The sequence below is a fragment of the Manis pentadactyla genome, chromosome 14 (genome assembly GCF_030020395.1).
Source record: "Manis pentadactyla isolate mManPen7 chromosome 14, mManPen7.hap1, whole genome shotgun sequence".
NCBI lineage: Eukaryota > Metazoa > Chordata > Mammalia > Pholidota > Manidae > Manis > Manis pentadactyla.
Window position 1 is genome coordinate 47,964,394 of NC_080032.1, and position 25,488 is coordinate 47,989,881.

General features: G+C 36.6%; 2 protein-coding genes across 2 annotated transcripts in view; one reads left to right on the forward strand and one right to left on the reverse strand.

Moving 5' to 3' along the window:
* Positions 1-210: 210 nt before the first annotated feature.
* Positions 211-23,359, forward strand: PP2D1 (protein phosphatase 2C like domain containing 1). Its single transcript, XM_036898213.2, is given in 2 exon segments — positions 211-1,491; positions 22,548-23,359. Coding segments are annotated over 2 exon segments (1,962 nt in total). The 5' UTR covers positions 211-341.
* A 190-nt stretch (positions 23,360-23,549) lies between these two features.
* RAB5A (RAB5A, member RAS oncogene family) overlaps positions 23,550-25,488 on the reverse strand; it is a 31,235-nt gene continuing 29,296 nt past the window's right edge. The window contains exon 6 of the mRNA XM_036898212.2: positions 23,550-24,989. Within this exon, the coding sequence (XP_036754107.1) occupies positions 24,874-24,989 (116 nt within the window). The 3' untranslated portion in view covers positions 23,550-24,873. The remainder of the gene's footprint in view (positions 24,990-25,488) is intronic.

Genomic DNA, 25,488 nt, shown 5'->3' on the forward strand with positions numbered 1-25,488 from the left:
CATTATTCTGCTTGGCTTTGGCTTCTCTCATTCACTTCCCTGCAAACTCTTTAATTGGGACAAAAATATTTTAGGTAGGACAAAATGAAGTGCAAAAATAATTATGCTCATATTTAAAATCAAACTCCTAGGTCTCAAGCATATACCTTCACACATTTGGGATAAAATATTGTGCTGATTTCTCTGAGTATTTGTTCTTAGCTATCTAGCTGAATTAGTGGAGCTTTTGTCTAATTTCATCCAGACATGCCAGGGGTCAATCACCAGTTTGCTGAATACTTGCTATGTGTTTTTTGGGGAATCATGTAAAGATGCATCAGAATACTCAATTCTAGGCCTATATGAAATCCGAGGAGCCAAAACAAATTGCAAAGATAAGGGCTTGCTTGAAGAAGTTTTCATTGCATCATTCCCAGCATATAAGTATCTTTCATCCTGTTTGCAGAATGTTTTTGGAATCAAGAGAATGAAATATGAGAAAATCAACGTTTGATTCAAATGAGGAACTCCCACTTACAGTGAAAAGCAAGGATCTTAGAAGAAAGAGATCATCAAGAGACTTGGAAGACCATGATGAGCAGAACGCTGATCAAACAGTCACATTTCCCTGTTCCCTATGCAACCATGAAATTCATGTACCTGGAAGTTTCTTCCATAAAAAGCAACATGCAGCTCTGGCCACACTGGGTTTTCAGTGGATGGATGAAAAGAAATCAGGGCCTTCAGTGATCACTATGCAGAGACAGCTTATAATTACTAAACTATTGTCATCTTCTACATTCACTGAAAAAACCCTACAGAGTGTTAATAATGCTTTTGAGCTACTTTGGAAGAAACAAATGCCTGCATATGATATGACCATTGATAACATTCACAGGAATACCCTATATTCTCAAAAAACCTGCCACCTCTTAATTAAAGGAATAGCCATTTGTGAAGACAGGAATTCTACATGGAGAACTGCCATGAATGATAAATTCACTGTAGTGAATAATTTTGGCAAAAAACCCAATGTGTGTTTTTTGGGTTTGTTTGATGGACATCATGGTGCCTCAGCAGCCACCTTGACGTCAACAGAGCTCCCAGTCTTACTTCTGCATCAGCTTTCCAGATTTGATCCTTCCTACCAGATGACCCCTGAAGAGCAGAAAGTAATCAATTCCTTCCACACAGTGTTTAGGGAAGACTACATAGCTACAGAAGACCTCTTTTCCTCCATAAACAAAAGGACAGAAGAATTGAAGTGTGAGTATGAGGATATACACAAAGCCTTTGCAAAAGCATTCTGGAGAATGGATAGGCTTCTACGTCTTGGAAGGAAGGAAGCATCCAGGGTCCGATGGAGTGGCTGTTCCGCAGTTACTTGCCTACTGGAAGGCAGCATCAAAAGTCCCTTTGCTAAGAACTGGAGAAGAATCAATGACCGTAATTGCTTGGCAGAGAGGTTCCCTTGCCAGATAATTTCTGGAATACTACACATTGCAAACACTGGTATGTTTACTGAATGACACTACATCACACCTTTTCTTATTCCTGGCAGCAAAACCTCTCATGCTTCCAGAATTAGTTAGACAATATTTAGTGACTTATTAATGCTCAGAAATTTCACTAACCCATTTAAGGAATGATCAATGCCACAGTTTAAATGCAAATTGTAGATACACACAAAAATTGTAGTTATTTTTCAAGGAGACACATACATTAAATAATGTGATCAAAACATTAAATTTCCTAAGTGGGGTTGCAATACCATTATTGATAAAGGGAAAGCAAATATATTACATGTGTGTACAGCTCAATACACAAAAAACATTACCCACATTTTCCTTTTTCAGGAGAATGGAAAGTTCTTTGAGGTATTGTTAGTTTTGTTATTCAAACTGGTGAGTATTCTGACATTGGCAATAGGTCACTCTTGCACTTACTGGCCAAGCAACATCAAATTCATCTTAGAGAAAAGAATAATTCATGCTTTAGCTTTACAGCCATATATTTCTCTTCTCCAAAAATTTGGCTGTATCCTTTTAATTTTATTTCAGGAAGCAGTTCTTTTGACCTTCAGTACTTAAGTTCTAGCTTAGGAACTTGTCAAAATGGAAATCCCAGAGGTAAAACAGTTTTAGCAAAGTTAACCTGAGTTTCATGAGATACTTAACTAGGGTTCCACAAGCCCTTCCATGGACAGAATTATTAAAGAGAGTTTCCACTTACTGAATATGGAATACAGAGTAATTTCTCACTTAGTCTTACAAGAAACCCAGTATTTGAAGGTATTTAAGTATTATTTTTTTTTTAAAATTTGACATACAACATTGTCAAATTTAAGGTGTACAATAAATGGACACATTTGCATATTGTAATGATTGCCATTGTAGTGGTAATTAGCATCTGTATCACCTTACATAATTATCATTTCTTTTTAGTGGTTGGAATAATTAAATTCTAGTCACTTAGCAAGTGTGATGATTGTAATTCAATACTGTTCTCTTTATTCCTACACTGTGCTTTAGATCTCTATGGCTTATTTACTGGTTTTGAACACTGTCCCCCTACCTTCCTCTATCTAAATGTTAACCCAATTTTCCAGATGAGAAAATAGAAGCTTGGAGAGCTGAGGTAATTTGGTCAAGTCTTAGAGGTACTAGGGATTGGAGCCAGAAACCAAGCCCGCTGTAGCATGCTACCAACCAGTGGGCGAGGAGGCCTGGACCTCAGGAAGTGGGACTTCGTGGCAGAGATGGCTCCGAATAAGGGCCAGAGAATCACAAAGACCCTTATGGTGGCCAAGGATCCTGAAGTCAGCCTGTTTCTGATCTGGCTCTGGTTCTGAGCCCAAAATGAGAACTCTAGATTAAGCAGTATCGAGAAGCCAAGGGCGATGCCAGTTCGTGTGGAGCCTTGTCATTTCTCAGGCTGTATGCAGGGGCTACAGAGGGCTGCAGAGAAGGGCCTGCTGCATGCACAGAGAGTTTTCAGGTTTCGGACCTATCTGGGAACTGACCCACATCCTTGGACTTGGGACCTCTATTAGAAAATATTATTAGATGTCTGGATTCTTGTTAAACTAAAGGAGAAATTATGAGATATTCAGTAAGTAGACACTATAATTAAATGTCTAGTTTACTATGATTCACTACTTCCAGGCCCACTGCTGTCTGGCTAGTTCTGATCTCCAGGTCAAACATCTGATCTAATTTGCAGGTTTAGATAATTGTGTTAACTGTTTCATTTAGGCATCCTTCATTTTAATAGATACGAGTATGTAGGGGAAAAAAATGCAGCTTGTGAAAGGGAGGTAATGATTTATGATACAAAAGTTCTCTTAAAAGAAAGTGATTTAAGTGGGTTACAAAAATTTCTCACTCTATTTATCAAGAGAATATTTTGTATTTTATAAAACAAGACTTATAATTACAGCAAGAGAAATAATTTTTCCTGTTTGAAATTGGTGAAATACCCATGTCATCACAACTCTGGAATTAAAAAAACAAAAACACCTCACTTTATGAGGAATGAGTATAATGATGAAGTCACTGAATAAATGTTGAATCTATGCATGCGCAAAGATATTTCCAAACTGACATTCTTGATTTTTTTGTTCTTAGCATTGCCGGTCTACATTGCATTTTGTAATTTCTCTTGGTGCTCTCTTATCTTACTTCAATGAATCCTCATAGAATTAAAACACCAACAAATGTAAATTATACAGGATAGTTACACTTTTCCCCTAACATCAAAGAAACCACAAATTTCACATTTCTAATTAACCACAGTAGTTCCTTATAAATGTAATTGATCCTTATTTGATCCTTTCAATCACTTTGCCCAGTGCTGTTATTTTTAATAGCCTATTGGGATATAATTCTTTAAGCACACAATTTACCCATTCAAAGTGTACAGCTCAATAGTTTTTAGGATATTCCTGGTTATGTGCAACCAGCATCATGGCCAATCTTAGAACATTTTTGTCATCTCAGAAGAATACCCTTTAGCAATTAGTTCCCCAAGCTCCCATTTCTGCAGGACCATCACTAATCTATATTTTGTCTCTATACACTTCCCTATTCTGGACATTCCATATAAATGGAATCATACAATGTGTCCTTTTGTGACTGGTTTCTTTCACTACGCATAGCGTTTTGAGGCTCATCTATGTCATAACATGCATCAATCCTTTCCTTCCTTCTTAATCCTGAATAACATTTCATGGTATAGATGCACCACATTTGCTTATCCATTTATTAGTTGATAGACATTTGAGTGGCTTCCAATTTTGGGCTATTATGAATAATGTTGGCATGAACATCGTGCACAGCTTTTTTTTTCACCTATATTATCAAGCCCCCCCACACCCACCTTATTGTGCACAAATTTTGTACAGACATGTTTTCACTTCTTTGGTTATATATCCAGGAGTGGAATTGCTAGGTCATAAGATACCTACCTCTATGTGGAACTGCCAAATTGTTTTCCATAGTGGCTGCACCATTTCACTATCCTACAAGTTATGTATGAGGTCTCTAATTTTTCCACATTCTCTCACCACTGTCACTTTTTTATTCTTGCCATCTTGGTATGAAGTGGTATCTCACTGTGATTTTGATTTGCATTTTTTTCATGATTAATGATGTCGAATACCTCTTCATGTGCTTATGAGTCATTTGAATATCTCCTTGGAGAAATATCTATTTAAATTAGTCCATTTTTAAATTGGGCTGCCTATTGTTGAGTTGTAAGTTTCTTTTTATATTCTGAATACAAGTTCCTTATCAGATATATGATTAGGAAGTACAGGTATATCTTTTTTTATTGTGCACTTTACTGCACTTCACAGATAACTCATTTTTTACAAACTGAAGGTTTGTGGTAACACTGTATTGGGCAAGTCCATTGGCACCATTTACAAACTGAAGGTTTGTGGCAATTCTGCATTGGGCAAGTCTGCTGGTGCCATTTTTCCAACAGCATTTGCTCACTTTCATTCTGTTATGTTTTGGTAATTCTCATAATATTTCAATAGTTTTCATTATTTTATCTGTTATGATTTGTTTTCAGTGATTATGACTTGCTGAAAACTCAGATGATGGTTAATACTTCTTAATAAAAAAGTATTTTAAAACTAAATTTATGTACATTGCTTTTGAATACATAATGCTATTGCACACTTACTAGACTTCAGTACAGGGTAAACATTAACTTTTATATGCCCAGAAAACCAAAACCTTCATTTGACTTGCTTTATTGCAGTAGTCCAGAACTGAACTGACAGTATTTCTGATGTATGCCAGTATAATATTTTAATTCCATGGGTTGTCTTTTCTGGATGTCTTTTAAAACAAAAATATTTTAATTTTGATGAAATCCAATTTAACACTTTTGCTGTTGCTGCTTGTACTTTTGGTGTGAAATCTAAGAGACGACTGCCTAATCCAAAGTCACAAAAATTTACACCAGTATTTTCTTCTAGGAGGTTTATAGTTTCATCACCTATATTCAGGTCTATGACCCATTCTGAGTTAATTTTCTGTGCTGGGGTAGGGGTACCAACTTCATTCTTTTCTATGTGGATATACAGCTGTCCTGTAACAATTGCTAAAGATTATTATTTTCCCATTGTATTGTCCTGTTGTTCTTGAAAATCAATTGACAAATGTAAAGGTTTAAAGCAAAGGTCTCAATTCTGTTCCACTGATTTATGTCTCTATTGTCTTGACTGCTTAAGTTTTGTAGTAGGTTGAAATTGTTAAGTAGGAGCTTCTTTTTTTCTTTTCAAGGTTGCTTTGCCTATTCTGAGCCTCTTGCTTTTCCATATGAATTTTAGTATCAGTTTGTCAATTTCTCAAAAAGATCTAGCTGATATTTTGATAGAGATTGTGTTGACTCTGTAGATCAGTTTGGGGAGTATTGACATTTAACAGTATTAATTCTTCTGATTAAATGGATGTATTTCCATGAAGATTTTCTTTCTTTCAATGATTTGTAGTTTTCAGTTAACAGCTCTTAATTTGTTAAATTTATCCATAAGCATTTTATTCTTTTTGATGTTATTTTAAATGCAATTGTTTTCTTGATTTCATTTTCAGTTTAACACTATTGTGCAGAAATACAACTGATTTTTGTATACTGATCTTGTTTATTCTACTAGTTTTTGTTTGTTTGGGGAAGATTCTCTAGGATTTTCTGTGTAAAAAGATCATGACATCCACAAATAGAAATTGTTTTAATTCTGCCCAAATTGGATGCTTCTGATCTTTGGCTAAAATTTTCAGTATAACCTTAAGTGGAAGTGTTGAGACTCAACATCCTTTTCTTGTTCCTGACCTTACGAAAGCATCCAGTCCTTATTATTATAAATGATGTGTTGGTGTGTATGTTGTGTGTTTTCTGTTGTTTTGTGTGTTGTGTGTCGTTAAGCATGTTAGCTTTTTTTTTTGTATATTGAGGAAGTTCCTTTCTATTTCTAGTGTTTTTATCAAGAAAGGATGTTGGCTTTTCTCAAATATGCTTTCTACATCTGCTGAAGTGCCCATGAATTTTTCCATTTCTTCTATTAGTATATTGTATTATGCTGACTGAAATCCATATACTAAGCAAAACTTACCTGCCTGAAATAAACCCCACCTGGTCATGGCGTAGAGTCTTTTTATATTTGCTGGAGTTGTTTTGTTAGGATTTGATGAGGATTTTGCATTTTTATTCATAGGTGACTTTAGTCTTTGGTTTTCCTTTCTGGTGAAACTTTGGTCTGGTTTTGATAGCAAGAAAATACTGGCCTCATAAAACGAGTTCGGAAATGTTACTTCCTCTTTTAGGTTTTGGAAGAATATGCAGAGAATTGATATTAATTCTTCCTTACATGTTAGCCAGGATTCACATGTAAATCTTTTTGTGGTTAGTTGATTACTAAATCAACCTCTTCACCTGTAAGGCTATTCAGATTTTCTATTTCTTCATGAGTCAGTTTCAGTAGTTTTTCCTTTTTTGGAATTTTCCCCATTTCATCTAGGTTATCTAATTTGTTGGTATACAATCATTCATAGTATTATACTTTTTTATTTTTGTAAGGTTGGTAGTAATATTCCATATTTCATTCCTCATTTTAGTAATTTGAGGCTTCTCTTTTACTTGTGGCCTAAAGGTGTGTCAGTGTTGTTGATCTTTTCAAAGAACCAACTTTTTGGTAATTTACTCTTTTTTTTGGTGTTTGTTTAATCTATTTCCACTCTAATCCTTATTATTTCTCCTTTCTTCTGCTGGCTTTTGATTTTCTGCTTGTTCTTTTTCTACTGTTTTAAGGTGAAAAGTTAGATTATTCATTTGCAATCTTTTCTCTTTTTTAAAAGGTAGGTACAGCTATTCTTTTCCCTGTGAGCACTGCTTCACTTACAGCTTTTTAAAGCTCATGGATGTTGCTTTTTTTCACTTATTTCAGTGCATTTTGACTTCCCTTTTGACCTCTTCTCTGACCCACTGGTTATGAGTATGTTTAGTTTGCACATATTTGTGAATCTCCCAATATCCTTGTTACTGATTTGTAATTTCATTTTGGTCAATGAACATGCTTTGTATGATTTCAATTCTTTTAAACGTATTAAGGCTTATTTGACGGCCTGATATATGGTCTCCTCTGAACAATGTTTCATGTGTAGTCAAGAAGGAAGTGTATTATGCTGTTTTTTAGGTGGAATATTCTTCAAGTGTTTGTTAGGTCTAGTTGTTTTATAGTGTTCAAACTTTCTATTTCCTTATTCACCTTCTGCCCAGCTGTTCTATCCATTATTGAAAATAAGGCTTTGATGTCTGCAACTGTGATTGCTGAATTGTCTATCTTCAAGTTAGTTTTCACTTCCTGCACTTTGAGACTTTTTTCTTAGATGTACATACCTAAGATTTATAGTTACATCTTCCAGCTGGATAGACTCTCTGTTAGTTTCATCTGTAGTATCAGTTTCTGTAGTAAAATTTAGTATTAATATAGCCTTTCTGGCTCTCTTTTCCTTACTGTTTGCCTTCTCTATCCTTTTACTTTCCATTTACTTGTCTTTGAATCAACAGTGTTCCTCCTTAGCATATAGTTGGATCTTGTTTGTCCTAGTTTCCTATAGCTGCTGTTAAAAATTTACCTTTTACTTGGTGGCTTAAACAACTCAAATTTATTCTCTCACAGTTCAAGAAGTTCTCAATTGGCATAACTGGGCTGAAATCGAGGAGTCATTACAAATCTTGGAAAGAATGTTACTTGCTTCTAGTTTTTGATTCCCAGGATTTCTTGGATTGTAGCCCCATCACTTCAATTTCAAATGTGCCTTATTAAGCACACTTCCTTTTCTTCCTGTGCCTGTAGCCAATCTCACCTCTGTGATCACATTTAGAGCCCACCTAGACAATCCAGTTAAGCATCTCAGGATCATTCCTCACATCTGCAATCATTGCCATAAGGTAATATTCATTCAGAGGCTCCAGGGATTAGTTCCTGTTATCTCTGGGGCCCTTACTTAGTCTGCTACCATGTTTCTTTTTCCATTCTGTCAATCTATGCCCTTTTATTCAATATTTAAGTCACTTATGTTTACTGTAACTACTTATAGGGTAGGATTCATGTCAAGACATTTTGCTGTTTGCTTTGTCTTCTCTCTTTTGTTTATTCCTCCGTTACTTCTTTCTATTGTGTTAGATATTTTCTGATATCCCACTTTAATTCCTGTGTTTCTCTTACTATATAAAACTTTTATAGTGGGTGTCCTGAGGATTACAATAACATCATAACTTAAAAATAATTTTGCTTGGATTTGTGCCAGCTTAGTTTCAACATACATGTACATCTTTGCTCCAATACAGCTCTATTTCCACCTTCTTTCTCTGTATTTTATATTAATAGAATTACATCTTTATGTTACAAGCAAAGAGTTTCATAATTATTTTATGCATCTTTCTTCTAAATCAGATTAGAAAAGCGTTAAAAATAAAAATAAAATTTTTCTGTTTTACATTTGCTTACATAGTTAACTTTGTGTGGATTTGACAGTCTATGTTTAAAATTTTAGTCTGAGAGACTCCCTTCAGTATTTCTTGTATGGTAAGTTTGCTATTGATGAATTCTGTTTATCTGGGGATGTCTTAGTTTCTTCATTTTTTTCTTTTTTAAATTCATTTTATTATCATTAATCTATAATTACATGAAGAACATTATGGTTACTAGACTCCCTCTTCACCAAGCCCCCCCTCCCACAAACCCCATTACAGTCACTGTCCATCAGCATAGTAAGATGCTGTAGACTCACTGCTTGTCTTCTCTGTGTTGCACAGCCCTCCCTATGCCCCACCCCACATTATACATGCTAATCGTAAGGCCCCCTTTCTTTTTCCCTGCCCTTATCCCTCCCTTCCCACCCATCATCCCCAGTCCCTTTCCCTTTGGTAACCATTAGTCCATTCTAGGGTTCTGTGATTCTTCTGCTGTTTTGTTCCTTCAGTTTTTCTTTGTTCTTATACTCCACATATGAGTGAAATCATTTGGTACTTGTCTTTCTCCGCCTGGCTTATTTCACTGAGCATAATACCCTCTAGCTCCATCCATGTTGTTGCAAATGGTAGGATCTGTTATTTTCTTATGGCTGAGTAATATTCCATTGTGTATATGTACTACCTCTACTGATGGACATTTAGGTTGCTTCCATTCCTTGGCTATTGTAAATAGTGCTGTGATAAACATAGGGGTGCACCAGTCTTTTTCAAACTGGAGTGCTACATTCTTATGGTAAATTCCTAGAAGTGGAATTCCTGGGTCAAATGGTATTTCTATTTTGAGCATTTTGAGGAACCTCCACACTGCTTTCCATAATGATTGAACTAATATGCATTCCCACCAGCAGTGTTGGAGGGTTCCCCTTTCTCCACAACCTCGCCAACACTTGTTGTTGTTTGTCTTTTGGATGGTGGTGATCCTTACTGGTGTGAGGTGATATGTCATTGTGGTTTTAATTTGCATTTCTCTGTTGACAAGCAATGTGGAGCATCTTTTCATGTGTCTGTTGGCCATCTGAATTTCTTCTTTGGAGAACTGTCTGTTCAGCTCCTCTGCCCATTTTTTAATTGGATTATTTGCTTTTTGTTTGTTGAGGTACATGAGCTCTTTATATATTTTGGATGTCAACCCTTAATCGATCTGTCATTTATGAATATATTCTCCCATACTGTAGGGTAACTTTTGTTCTATTGATGGTGTCTTTTGCTGTACAGAAGCTTTTCAGCTTGATATAGTACCACTTGTTCATTTTTGCTTTTGTTTCCCTTCCCCGGGGAGATATGTTCATAAAGAAGTCACTCATGTTTATGTCCAAGAGATTTTTGCCTATGTTTTTTTCTAAGAGTTTTATGGTTTCATGACTTACATTCAGGTCTTTGATCCATTTTGAATTTACTTTTGTGTATGGGGTTAGACAGTGATCCAGTTTCATTCTCTTACATGTAGCTGTCCAGTTTTGCCAGCACCATCTGTTGAAGAGACTATCATTTCCCCATTGTATGTCCATGGCTCCTTTATCATATATTAATTGACCATAAACGTTTGGGTTAATATCTGGGCTCTCTATTCTGTACCACTGGTCTGTGGCTCTGTTCTCGTGCCAGTACCAAACTGTCTTGATTACTGTGGCTTTGTAGTAGAGCTTGAAGTTGGGGAGCAAGATCCCCCCAACTTTATTCTTCCTTCTCAGGATTGCGTTGGCTATTCGGGGTCTTTGATGTTTCCATATGAATTTTCGAACTATTTGTTCTAGTTCGGTGAAGAATGTTGTTGTTAATTTGATAGGGATTGCATCAAATCTGTATATTGCTTTGGGCAGGATGGCCATTTTGATGATATTAATTCTTCCTAGCCAAGAGTATGGGATGAGTTTCCATTTGTTAGTATCCTCTTCAATTTCTCTTAAGAGTGTTCTATCGTTTTCAGGGTATACATCTTTCACTTCCTTGGTAAGGTTTATTCCTAAGTATTTTATTCTTTTTGATACAATTGTGAATGGAATTGTTTTCCTGATTTCTCTATTAGTTCATTGTTAGTGTATAGGAAAGCTACAGATTTCTGTGTGTTAATTTTGTATCCTGCAATGTTGCTGTATTCTGATATCAGTTCTAGTAGTTTTGGAGTGGAGTCTTTAGGGTTTTGTATGTACAATATCATGTCATCTGCAAATATTGACAGTTTGACTTATTCTTTACCAATCTGGATTCCTTGTATTTCTTTTTTTTTTTCTTTGAGAGGGCATCTCTCATATTTATTGATCAAATGGTTGTTAACAACAATAAAATTCTGTATAGGGGACTCAATGCACAATCATTAATCCACCCCAAGTCTAATTCTCATCAGTCTCCAATCTTCTGAAGCATAACGAACAAGTTCTTATGTGGTGAACAAATTCTTACATAGTGAATAAGTTCTTACATGGTGAACAGTACAAGGGCAGTCATCACAGAAACTTTTGGTTTTGATCACGCATTATGAACTATAAACAATCAGGTCAAATATGAATATTCGTTTGATTTTTATACTTGATTTATAAATGAATCCCACATTTCTCCCTTATTATTATTATTATTATTATTTATAATAAAATGCTGAAGTGGTAGGTAGATGCAAGATAAAGGTAGAAAACATAGTTTAGTGCTGTAAGAGAGCAAATGTAGATGATCAGGTGTGTGCCTGTAGACTATGTGTTAATCCAAGCTAGACAAGGGCAATGAAACATCCACAGATGCAGAAGATTTCTCTCAAAACAGGGGGGGTGAGGTTCTAAGCCTCACCTCTGTTGATCCCCAATTTCTCACCTGATGGCCCCCCTGTGACTGTGCCTGTCTTAGGTTGTTCCTCCCTTGAGGAATCTTACCCGTCTCTGGCTAACCAGTCATCTTCCGGGGCCATACAGGGAAATGTGAAGTTGGTAAGTGAGAGGGAAGCCTTATTGTTTGAAAAGGTTAGCTTTTTACATCTTTGCAGAATTATGCCCTGTGGCTTTTATGCCCAGTATTTGTCTTGAGGTAGCTTTATCACTTGGAAGAATTATGATACTCGGTAAATTCGATTTGAGGCACGAATTCTATTTAAGGGGTGTAATTAGGAAGGAACAAGAAAAGCTATAGGAGTAGCAGACAGAAGAAAACATGGGAAGATTGATTATTTCTTTGACATATCTTCTTGTAGAGTAACTTAAGCATGTATAGGTTGTAAACTACTAATTAAATTGCGTACACACATTAACATAATAGGAATACAGTTACATAACCAAAGCAGACCTATAATTACCAGCCATCTCCAGTGAAACCAAGAAAACCAGTTAGGCACCCTAGGCATTTGTGAAAACTTATCTATGATATGGTGGATATTGTCCAACTGAACTTGAACAGTCTGAGAGAAATCAGACAAATTAAAACAACCCATTCCTGGGAACTGTTCACATCCCATATGTTCTTTTAACAGTAGATAGTCTGTAGTCGTAAGATTTTGGAGCGCTAGAACTTGCACTTCTCCTAATTCTTGGTTGAGTTCCAACAGTGTAGATCCAGTCAAATTTGTTGTTTTACTGTATGCACAGACCAGCTTAGATATCTCCTTCTTCATTCCAATGGCAAGTCCAGGGACCGGTGGGATGAATGCAGCTACAACTGCAGCATCGCCTGGATCTTTGTTGAGGTTTCTGGATGATCATCTTCTGGTATGACTCTTCCAGAGAGTGCTGATGTTGGAAGTTCTTCTTCATATCGTATCTTAGTTCATTTTCTGGGTAGCCAAATTAGGCTTTGATCCTCTGTATAAACACAAACAGATCCTTGGCCCACACTTTGATCTGCCCTTTATACCATTGTGTAGAACTCATTGGAGGTCACCACACAGGAACTGCTTTTTTTTTTTTAAGAGAAAGGAATATTATCAGAAAAATGTACCTCCACAGCCAATCATCTGACACCCTTTAAGTGATCAAAATTAAGGATATTTAAATCATGCATTAATCGTTGATTTACAGTTAGTTTTATCCTATCAGGGAGTAATCCCCCTTTTCTTTCTTTTTCTTTTTTTATCATTAATCTACACTTACATGAAGAATATTATGTTTACTAGGCTCTTCCCTATACCAGGTACCCCTATAAACCTCTTTACAGTCACTGTCCATCAGCATAGCTAAATGTTGTAGAATCACTACTTGTCTTCTCTGTGTTGTACAGCCCTCCCCTTTCTCCCACCCCCCATGCATGCTAATCTTAATACTTCCTTCTTCTCCCCCCCACCCTTATCCCTCCCTACCCACCCATCCTCCCCAGTCCCTTTCCCTTTGGTATCTGTTAGTCCATTCTTGGGTTCTGTGATTCTGCTGCTGTTTTGTTCCTTCAGTTTTTCCTTTGTTCTTATATTCCACAGATGAGTGAAATCATTTGGTATTTCTTTCTCCACTTGGCTTATTTCACTGAGCATAATACACTCCAGCTCCATCCATGTTGCTGCAAATGGTAGGATTTGCTCTTTTCTTATGGCTGAGTAGTATTACATTGTGTATATGTACCACATCTTCTTTATCCATTCATCTACCGATGGACATTTAGGTTGCTTCCAATTCTTGGATATTGTAAATAGTGCTGCGATAAACATAGGGGTGCATCTGTCTTTCTCAAACTTGATTGCTGCGTTCTTAGGGTAAATTCCTAGGAGTGGAATTCCTGGGTCAAATGGTAAGTGTGTTTTGAGCATTTTGATGAACCTCCATACTGCTTTCCACAATGGTTGAACTAACTTACATTCCCACCAGCAGTGTAGGAGGGTTCCCCTTTCTCCACAGCCTCGCCAACATTTGTTGTTGTTTGTCTTTTGGATGGCAGCCATCCTTACTGGTGTGAGGTGATACCTCATTGTAGTTTTAATTTGCATTTCTCTGATAATTAGCGATGTGGAGCATCTTTTCATGTGTCTGTTGGCCATCTGTATTTCTTTTTTGGAGAACTGTTCAGTTCCTCTGCCCATTTTTTAATTGGATTATATGTTTTTTGTTTGTTGAGGCATGTGAGCTCTTTATATATTTTGGACGTCAAGCCTTTATCGGATCTGTCATTTACAAATATATTCTCCCATACTGTAGGGTTCCTTTTTGTTCTATTGATGGTGTCTTTTGCTGTACAGAAGCTTTTCAGCTTAATACAGTCCCACTTGTTCATTTTTGCTGTTGTTTTCCTTGCCTGGGGATATATGTTCAAGAAGAGGTCACTCATGTTTATGTCTAAGAGATTTTTGCCTATGTTTTTTTCCAAGAGTTTAATGGTTTCATGACTTACATTCAGGTCTTTGATCCATTTTGAATTTACTTTTGTATATGGGGTTAGACAATGGTCCAGTTTCATTATCCTACATGTAGCTGTCCAGTTTTGCCAGCACCATCTGTTGAAGAGACTGTCATTTCGCTATTGTATGTCCATGGCTACTTTATCAAATATTAATTAACGATATATGTTTGGGTTAATGTCTGGAGTCTCTAGTCTGTTCCATTGGTCTGTGGCTCTGTTCTTGTGCCAGTTCCAAATTGTCTTGATTACTATGGCTTTATAGTAGAGCTTGAAGTTGGGGAGTGAGATCCCCCCTACTTTACTCTTCTTTCTCAGGATTGCTTTGGCTATTTGCGGTCTTTGGTGTTTCCATATGAATTTTTGAATTATTTGTTCCAGTTCGTTGAAGAATGTTGCTGGTAATTTGATAGGGATTGCATCAAATTTGTATATTGCTTTGGGCAGGATGGCCATTTTGACGATATTAATTCTTCCTTGCCATGAGCATGGGATGAGTTTCCATTTGTTAGTGTCCCCTTTAATTTCTCTTAAGAGTGACTTGTAGTTTTCAGGGTATAGGTCTTTCACTTCTTTGGTTAGATTTATTCCTAGGTATTTTATTCTTTTTGATGCAATTGTGAATGGAATTGTTTTCCTGATTTCCTTTCTATTGGTTCATTGTTAGTGTATAGGAAAGCTACAGATTTCTGTGTGTTAATTTTGTATCCTGCAACTTTGCTGTATTCCGATATCAGTTCTAGTAGTTTTGGGGTGGAGTCTTTAGGGTTTTTTATGTACAGTATCATGTCATCTGCAAATAGTGACAGTTTAACTTCTTCTTTACCAATCTGGATTCCTTGTATTTCTTTGTTTTGTCTGATTGCCGTGGCTAGGACCTACAGTACTATGTTATATAGCAGTGGGGAGAGTGGGCATCCCTGTCTAGTTCCCGATCTCATAGGAAAAGCTTTCAGCTTCTTGCTGTTCAGTATAATGTTGCCTGTGGGTTTATCATATATGGCCTTTATTATGTTGAGGTACTACTTGCCCTCTATTCCCATTTTGCTGAGAGTTTTTATTATGAATGGATGTTGAATTTTGTCAAATGCTTTTTTAGCATCTATGGAGATGATCATGTGGCTTTTGTCTTTCTTTTTGTTGATGTGGTGGATGATGTTGATGGATTTTCAAATGTTGTACCATGCTTGCATCCCTGGGATGAATCCCACTTGGTCATGGTGTATGATCCTTTTGATATACTTTTGAATTTGGTTTGCTAATATTTTATTAAGTATTTTTACATCTACATTCATCAGGGATATTGGTCGGTAATTTTCTTTTGTGGTGGGGTCTTTGCCTGGGTTTGGTATTAGGGTAATGTTGGCTTCATAGAATGAGTTTGGGAGTATTCCCTCCTCTTCTATTTTTTGGAAAACTTTAAGGAGAATGGGTATTATGTCTTCTCTGTGTGTCTGATGAAATTCCGAGGTAAATCCGTCTGGCCCGGGAGTTTTCTTTGGTAGTTTTTTGATTACCGTTTCAATTTCTTTGCTTGTAATTGGTTTGTTTAACTTTTGTGTTTCCTCCTTGGTCAGTCTTGGAAGGTTGTATTTTTCTAGGAAGTTGTCCATTTCTTCTAGGTTTTCCAGCTTGTTGGCATATAGGTTTTCATAGTAGTCTTTAATAATTCTTTGTATTTCTGTGGAGTCTGTCATGATTTTTCCGTTCTCATTTGTGATTCTGTTGATTTGTGTTGATTCTCTTTTTCTCTTAATAAGTTTTGCTAGAGGCTTATCTATTTTGTTTATTTTCTCAAAGAACCAGCTCTTGTTTTCATTGATTTTTGCTATTGTTTTATTCTTCTCAATTTTGTTTATTTCTTCTCTGATCTTTATTATGTCCCTCCTTCTGCTGACTTTAGGTCTCATTTGTTGTTCTTTTTCCAATTTCGATAATTGTGATGTTAGACTATTCATTTGGGATTGTTCTTCCTTCTTCCTCTTAAGACTGCTTTCGCTGCATCCCACAGAAGTTGGGGCTTTGTGTTGTTGTTGTCATTTGTTTCTATATATTCCTTGATCTCTATTTTAATTTGTTCATTCATCCATTGATTATTTAGGAGCATGTTGTTAAGCCTCCATGTGTTTGTGAGCCTTTTTGTGTTCTTTGTAGAATTTATTTCTAGTTTTATACCTTTGTGGTTTGAAAAATTGGTTGGTAGAATTTCATATTTTGGATTTTGCTGAGGCTCTTTTTGTGGGCTAGTATGTGGTCTATTCTGGAGAATGTTCTATGTGCACTTGAGAAGAATGTATATCCTGTTGCTTTTGGATGTAGAGTTCTATAGATGTCTATTAGGTCCATCTGCTCTACTGTGTTGTTCAGTGTTTCCATGTCCTTACTTATTTTCTGCCTGGTGGATCTATCCTTTGGGGTGAGTGGTGTGTTGATGTCTCCTAGAATGAATGCATTGCAGTCTATTTCCCCCTTTTGTTCTGTTAGTATTTGTTTCACATATGCTGGGGCTCCTGTGTTGGGTGCATACATATTTAGAATGGTTATATCCTCTTGTTGGACTTAGCCCTTTATCATTATGTAGTGTCCTTCTTTATCTCTTGTTACTTTCTTTGTTTTGAAGTCTATTTTGTCTGATATTAGTACTGCAACCTCTGCTTTCTTCTTGCTGTTGTTTGCCTGAAATACGTTTTTCCATCCATTGACTTTTAGTCTGTGCAGTTACAAACACAATCTAAAGGTTCTTTTCTATTTCTTCTACTTTTTCTTCCTCCTTCATTCTTTATATATTAGGTATCAAATTCTATACTTTTTGTCTGTACCCTTGATTGACTTTGAGGATAGCTAATTTAATTTTGCATTTGCTTTGTAATTAGCTGTTCTACTTTCTTTACTGTGGTTATTACCTCTGGTGATAGCTATTCAACCTTAGGAACACTTCCATCTACAGCAGTCCCTCCAAAATAGACTGTAGAGATGGTTTGTGGGAGGTAAATTCCCTCAGCTTTTGCTTATGTGAAAAGTTTTAATCCCTCCTTCAATTTAAATGATAATCTTGCCAGATAAAGTAATCTTGGTTCCAGGCCCTTCTGCTTCATGGCATTAAATACATCATGGCACTCCCTTCTGGCCTGTAAGGTTTCTGCTGAGAAGTCTGATGTTAGCCTGATGGGCTTTCCTTTGTATGTGATCTTACTTCTCTCTCTGGCTGCTTTTAGCAGTCTGTCCTTATCCTTGATCTTTCCCATTTTAATTACTATGTGTCTTGGTGTTGTCTCCCTTGTGTTGGGAGATCTGTGGATCTCCATGGCCTGAGAGACTATGGCCTTCCCCAGATTGGGGAAGTTTCCAGCAACTATACCTCCTCAAAGACACTTTCTATCCCTTTCTCTCTCTCTCTTCTTCTTCTGGTATCCCTATAATGCGAATATTTTTCTGCTTGGATTGGTTACACAGTTCTCTCAATATTCTTTCATTCTTAGAGATCCTTTTTTCTCTCTGTGCCTCAGCTTCTTTGTATTCCTCTTCTCTAGTTTCCATTTCATTTACTGTCTCCTCCACAGTATCCAACCTGCTTTTAATACCCTCCATCGTGCTCTTCAATGATTGGATCTGGACCTGAATTCATTCCTGAGTTCTTGGATGTCTTTCCGTACCTCCATTAGAATGTAGATGATGTTTATTTTGAACTCCCTTTCAGGAAGAGTCACGAGGTCCATATCATTTAAATCTGTCTCGGGAGTTGTAGGTTTCTTTGGCGTTTCATGTTTGCATATGGCACCCTCTAGTGTCCAGAATCTGTATTCTCTGGAGCTGCTCAGCCCCTTGAAGCAATGTCGGGGGTCGTAGGGGAGTGGTACTGGTGCCTTGGGGGAGGAAGGAGCTGTTCCCTGCCTTCCGGCTGCTGTGCCTGTCCCCACTGCCTGAGCAAGTGGGCTGGTCACACAGATATAAGTATTTGTCCCAGAGCGGTCGGATATGGATCCCTGCTTTCCACAAGCAGCTGGAATCCCAGTCTCCCCAGGAACTCTGCCTGTATTAACTTTCCAACCTGGTAGTCATGCGAGTCTCATGAAAGCACCATGAAATATAGGTTTGTGTTCCCATGGAAGATCTCAGGAGCTAGGTATTCAGCAGTCCCAAGCCTTCTACTCCCTCCCTGCTCCGTTTCTCCTCCTCCCGCCAGTGAGCTGGGGTGGGGGAAGGACTCGGGTCCTGCGGAGCCACAGCTCTGGTATGTTACCCCGTTCAGTGAGGTCTGCTCTTTTCTCCAGGTGTGTGTAGTCTGATGCCGTCCTCTTTCGTGTTGCTCTCTCAGGATTAGTTGCATGAATTAAATTTTCTAATTGTATCCAGTTTTAGGAGGAAGCCTCTGTGTCTCCTCTCACGCTGCCATCTTTAATTGAAATCTCCAAATTTCCGTTTCTTCATTTTTAAAAGGAGTCTTGCATTTTGAGTATGTTGCCTCTGCCATCTACTCTATGGTTTCTGATGATACACAAGCTACTACGTTATTACTCAACATCCTTTGTATGGGCCACTTTTCTCATGCTACTTTCAAGACTGTCTTCAGCTTTTGAGTTTGATTCTGATGTGTTTAAGTACTGACCTCTTTTTATCCTGCTTGGAGTTTGCTAAACTTCCTGACTGTATAATGTTTTTGATTGGGTAACTTTTGGCCATTACATCTTCAAATGCTTTTTTCCACATTTCTCTCCCTCCTGTCCTTTTTGACTCCCATCCAGGTATATGTTTGTATGTTTGCTGGTGTCCTACAGGTGGCTGAGACTGTTTTTCTCTTCAGACTGGATTATCTCAATTCACTAGTTCCCAGGTTGCTGATTCTTCTACCAGTTCAAATCCGATGCAAACTTGTTCCCTTAAGCCTGTAATTCTACTTCAAAGGGGCTTTCTTACAAGTTTCTAACATGGGTCTAGAGTGGAACATTTGTAGCGTCTTCTCTTTGGACAGCCTTTCCTTTTCCTTGCCTGTTTACCCCTTCGTGGAACAAAGGAATATAACGTTTTATCAAGTGTCTGCCTATTAAATCACCTTCTTAAATCCTCACAATAAACTTGACAAAACATAACATTGCAGGTGGAAAATTTTACTTAGGTGAAAAATCTTCCTCAGGGAAATTAAGTGGCTTAATGACAGTCACACAGATACAAAGTTGGGATTAAAGTACGAGTGTTTCAGGGTCCTTAATCGTTCCACTTCCCCATGCTCTTTCTTCTAAACCAAGCCATCTTTTTTTTTATCCCAGAGCAGTCATGCATCCTACGTGTTTCCTTACCATCACACAGAACTACTCTGTTATAGTTCTTTCTTAAAACTTTCCTGTGATCTTCAACAGTCAGTGACCTTGTTGGCTGTATCTGAAAAAAAATTCTTGATCTTGCCCATTCAGATGTAGAAAGCTTCCCTGTTTGGGGTTCTAAGGTCACTCTGAAGTTTATGGGGATGCTCTTCCTTTTCTCAAGTTGGGAGATAATCCAGCAATTGCAGGAGGAGTTACATCATTGCCTCTGCATAAAGAGCAGTTTTCCCTGACAACATATGTCATCATAAAAAGGCTTACGCATCATCTCACAGCAGTGTTTTAATCCCCACTATTAATGTCCCTAAACATGTTGCTCTTCCAGTAACCATGTTCCTTTTTTTTTCTGATAACATTTTCTGAGGAGCACAATCTCTCTAAATACTGAAAGCTGGTTAACTATTATGCCTAAAAATTTGAATTCTTAAGCTCAGATTCACTAGAAATCCTGTGTTAAGGGTCTTCCATTACACAGTTCACTGCTTATTCTTTTCCTCCAGTTACAGAAACTTTGCTTTAAAGCCAATCTCTTCTCCCTTTTGAAGTGTCATGACTTGCTCCTGTCTTCCTTCAGTTCTCCATACTCATGGACATAGTGTTATTTTTAAATCCTCCTCCAATTTCCCATCCTACTTGGGGCTTTTTATTCATTATTCTATTCTAGCCTTAAGCTTAATGTAGTGAACTGCTTTCAACAATTCCATCTGCAGCTGACAGTATATGCAAGCGTAGGTTCAAGAAATAAAACTAATTCTGCATATGATTTTTCTCCTTGTCTTTCCATCAAGACTCTTTCTGGACCCCAGTCATACTTACCCTCTATTTCCTGGGTTATGTGTGAGTAGTTGAGAAACACCAGGTACCTCCCCTTCACTGTCTCTGTACACTTACCCAGGTAAGGATATGAGTTATTTGGAAAGTGACATTTCATCAGGATGAATTAATTGTCCAAGGAATTAAATAACTTATGGTCAGACAGCAAGTCAACGACAGTGCAAAAACTACAACTAGGGCCTAATGTCTCTTCTTCTAGAAAATTTTGTTGTGCTGAGCCCAAGTATGTTGGTTGACAACAATAAAATAAGCCAAAATAGCATTTCATACTCTTTAGCTCAGCAATTAAAAAAAAAAAAAAAGGTAAGTGGTGCATAAAGCTGTTCATTAACTCCTGCAGAGACAGCTATAATCAAAATACAAGTGTACTGCCCTTCCACTGTTAACTCCTAATCCATTAAATTCCTTCCAAATCACATGGCAGAGAAACAATGCCTTTCCTTTGCTGAATTGGCTTTGGCTTGCCATATGCAAATAAACATCTAGGAAGTCAGTGGATTTGGCTATTCTGAGTCAAAGTATGTCCCCTATGTTTTCAGAGCTGTGACTGCACTATTTATGTATGTGCACACACAAAGACATTTTCAAATTTAAAAACGTATCAAAGCATATGTCTTAACAGAACAATTCAGTTTACCCAGTTGGCATGCTCAGTATCATTCCAGCTGCTTTTGCTATGGCATTAATTTATGACTCAGCAGAAGTCATTTATTTTACTGATTTACCTGCAAAGCGTAAGAAGGATGACCAGCAGAAAAGACAAGTTAAAAGAAAATTTAATAACCATACTGCAGAAAGAGGTCATGTAGTTCTTAGGACAATCATAGATACAGTTCTCAGGTTTTCAAAAATTTCCACAAATATCATCATCCTTTGGCCTCAGCCAAAAGCTTAGAAATTAACAATTCCCTTTATGTAAATAGGCCAAAAGTCTCAGCCTAGGCCTAACATTAATGCTTCACCAATTTACACACATCCTGTCCAGTCCTATTAGTTGTGTGGACTTCAGCCTTCTAAAATCTAAATTCCTTTACTTAAAATATTAGGGAATTAGAATCAAACACCTGCAGCTTCTGATTCTGTATAGGACCATATCTGAAATCAGAATATTCTAATGTACATTTTGCATGATTCCAGAAATTTTAACTCTATCTCAGAATAATTTAGATACCCTTTTACAAATGATGATTCTGTATCCAGAAAAACTATTGCCTATGCTTGAATATATAATTGTTACTATTAAAACTAGCAAAAAATACTTTTTTCCTAACAAACTAAAAAAGTGCTATTAATCTTTTTTTATTAACCAAAGTAAGTTTTGGTAGTACAACCATCCCTCCATCTGTTTAGGGTATTATGTTTAGGTTTTCTTAAGATGTCAATGTCAAACACATCATAGGTTCATCTAAACCATGAACAAATTACAACTGTTAAGATTTTAGTTTTCAAAGGGTTTAATATTGTCTATCTATTACCCATTTAACACTACACGTATTACTTTTTCTTAACAGGGCTGACTTAATTTCTTTTTAACCATATACAACAGGAACCTAAATGAGACTGATATTACTAGTGGCATTCAACATTTTTCATTGCTCATACATAAAATATGTTCAGGTTTTAACTTTTATTAGTTACAAAATTATCAGACTCCACTTAAAAATATTAAAAGTTTGTTTTTAATTTAAAAGGTATTTTTTTAAACATTTCAAAAATGCCTGCTGTATGTAATGTGTTGGTTTTAAAAAAGTTCAAGTCTTGGCTCCACAAAATAAATATTCAGAAGCTGTTTCATTAAAAAATTGCTTTATTATTTTTCACTACTTGTAGTTTTGGTTAATAATAAATGCAGTATTTTAAACACTCAGCTACTTAAAAATGAGAGCTAAACTGGCCTCCCAACTTGAAATCTGAGTTGCTGTAAGTCATCCAATAACATGTTACATATATTAAAAATATTTTTAAACAGCCTGTTTATGCGCTGAAACACAGAATAATAAAGTTAGCAGCATAATTTGATACTATTAGTTACTAGATCTCTAGACTAATTAATTTTTTCTAATAATCTCCTAGGTAATGTGCAAGCAGTCTTATGTAGAAATGGAAAAGGCTTCTGCCTAACCAAAGAACACACTATGCGAAACATAAACGAAAGGCAAAGACTACTTCAGGGTGGAGCAGTAATTAGTTCAGATGAACCTTACAGGCTCCTAGAAGGGCAAATTAAAACCACTCGAGGACTTGGATTTCATGGAAATCTCGAACTGAAGAAATTTGTTATTCCAGCACCTCAAACCATTTCTGTCCCTATAGATGACTTATGTCAATTCCTTATCTTGGCTACTAATGGACTCTGGGAAGTTCTGGATAAAAAGGAAGTCACTGCACTGGCAATGACGATGTTTCAAGCATACAAAGAAGTGTACTCTTCTCTCATACACAACAAATCTTCAACATCAAAAAAGTCTCTGTTTTCTCCAATCAACGAACCACGCAATAGTAAATCAGATGGTAATACCCACATACTGTTTCAGTTTAAATCTGAATCTAAAGAATGTGTGCCAACTACAAATACAAAAGAAAATATGCCTGATTCAAAATACTTTAAACATTTCACTTATAACCCTAAAAATGCACAAACATTTGTACCAGAAATGACTTACTGTGATCCTTACAGCCAGAAAGAAACTGATGGACCAACCAATGGCGTGGCCAAAGATTCAATTAAAAAAGAAAAAGAGTCATGTGCTAAGAGTTTCTATGAGGGTGCAGCTGAACACGTCAGCCGTGAACTTGTAAATGCTGCCTTAGTGGCCGGCTCCAGAGACAACATCTCAGTTATGGTAATACTTCTCAGCGGAAGTGAGTATCAGTTTCTGACATAAAAGGTGAAGTTCCAATTATCAAGAATACAAAAAATGTAAAGCCTTTATTTAAAGATATTAGGAAAATGCATCAGTACCACACAAACTATTTTTAGGAATGTAGTAAAGAAGATATTAGAGATTTTAGGTTACATACTATTATTTATAGATGTTCATTGTTTCATGCCAAAAAAGAAAGCGAAACCAGTACTTGCTTTTTATACCACTTTATTCCAACCTGAGCACCTCAATATAAAACTAAACACTGGTGAACTGTTTTCCTTACTAATTCTGAATCACTGTAAATGTACAAGTTCTGCTAGCAGTTCAACACTTAAATAGATTAAATCATCTCTGCCACATGGTAGATTTCATATAATGAAAATTCCTAAAACAATTAGTGCAATATACTGAACTGATCAAAATAAAATAACCTGTTAAAACAAGGCTGCGAGGTTGTTACTAACATACTGCAATACTTAGGTTACAAATTACTGGTACGTTGTTTATTAGGTTCTAGCCACGTAAGAACAACTGAAGCCCCTTCCTTTCAAAGGGGGAAGAAGGAAAAAAATTAGCTGTCTTAGTAACTGTACATTTTGTATACTTTTAAGCAACTCTTAAATATTATGGAAAGTAATAAACATATATGGAGACTATATTGCAGTACCCTATTTACAGTACAGTTGATGATAGAATTTAAAATAATCAAGTCTGAATGTACATAATTGTTAGTGCACTGACTATATTATGTCCAAAGGGAACAAAAGCCCCTCCCTGCCCATGAACAAAACCTATGTAATGGCCAGCAGTGATTAAACAGAAATCACAGATCCCTGGTTTGTTTCATTTTTGTTGAAGAGCTCACATGTTTCAAGGGAATACGATCCTTACTATGCATTTATTGGTTTTCATAGTCCTAAAACAGATGGGGTTACACTGATTTTTTTACCCCATTTAAAAAATAACAGAACTGGCTATAATTTAGATGCCACTAATGTTCATTTCCTTCCCCCTGAAGATATGGGACTGTTTTCTTGTGGCTAATCTGTTAAAATGTGGAATGTACGCTTTAAATATGGCTATTAAGAGAAATTGCCAGTTGCCTGAATATTGTAGCTAAGCATAAATATCTTTAGACCCTTCTTCTAAAAAAAAAAGCAGTGTTTTTGAAAAGCCCAAATTAGTAAGTTTCAAATCTTTTTCATAGAACTGGCTGGTTAGCTGTGGGTTCAGTCAGTCACTTGACTATGTTCCTGGTGAAAAGAAATGATTCCCCTAACTTTCCAAGGAAAAAAGGAAACAAACACACAGCTCTCACTCCCCCTTCTACTGCTGAAACATTAGTCAGAGGGTCACATGCATGTTATTAAAAATTAAGTTCAAAACACTTAAAATAATTCTGTATTAGAAACTTGATTCTATTGTAAGTCTCTTCTTTTTGGAAGTCATACTGGGCTGGTTAAATGCTCCAATTCCACTGTTATTAACATTTATGAAGCAGAAGAATATTCCAGCAAGTTCAAACCGGAGGTTTAGTTACTACAACACTGACTCCTGGTGGGCTGTGTGGGCTCAGTAAGGTCTACTCCTCTTCCTCTGGCAGAATTTGCTCCTTGATTCTGGGGTTCATTCTTGGGCAACTTTTTAGCTAAGAGATGTTATTAAAATAAACACAATTAGAATATTCATATTAGCATGTGAATTGCTTTTATCTTTCTCTCCAGTTAAGTTATCCCAAAGCATCATGTAACCATGCTCACTCTTTTCAAATGTTTATTGAGTATCTATTAAATACCAAAATATTGGTCATTGTGTTCAGGGAGTTTAGTTGATTGTGGGAAGTGTAAAACAGGAAGCAGGTACAGACACATTTAAAACTTAACTTGACTAGAGCTATATTTAATTCTTTAAATCTATCTGCTTAATAATACCAAAAAGTTACTTTATTTCATAATCATTAATATTCCGTTAGAGGAAATCCAAGTTAATAAAGATTATGGCCAGCCAATATGTTTATAAAGTGGCAGCTCACGCATATCAATATTCCCTGGACTGCCACACTTTTTGGAACAAGATGATAGAAACAAATACCATCACCATCATCCTAACAGAAGTAGTTATCTACTGTACAACCTAATTTTTACCCC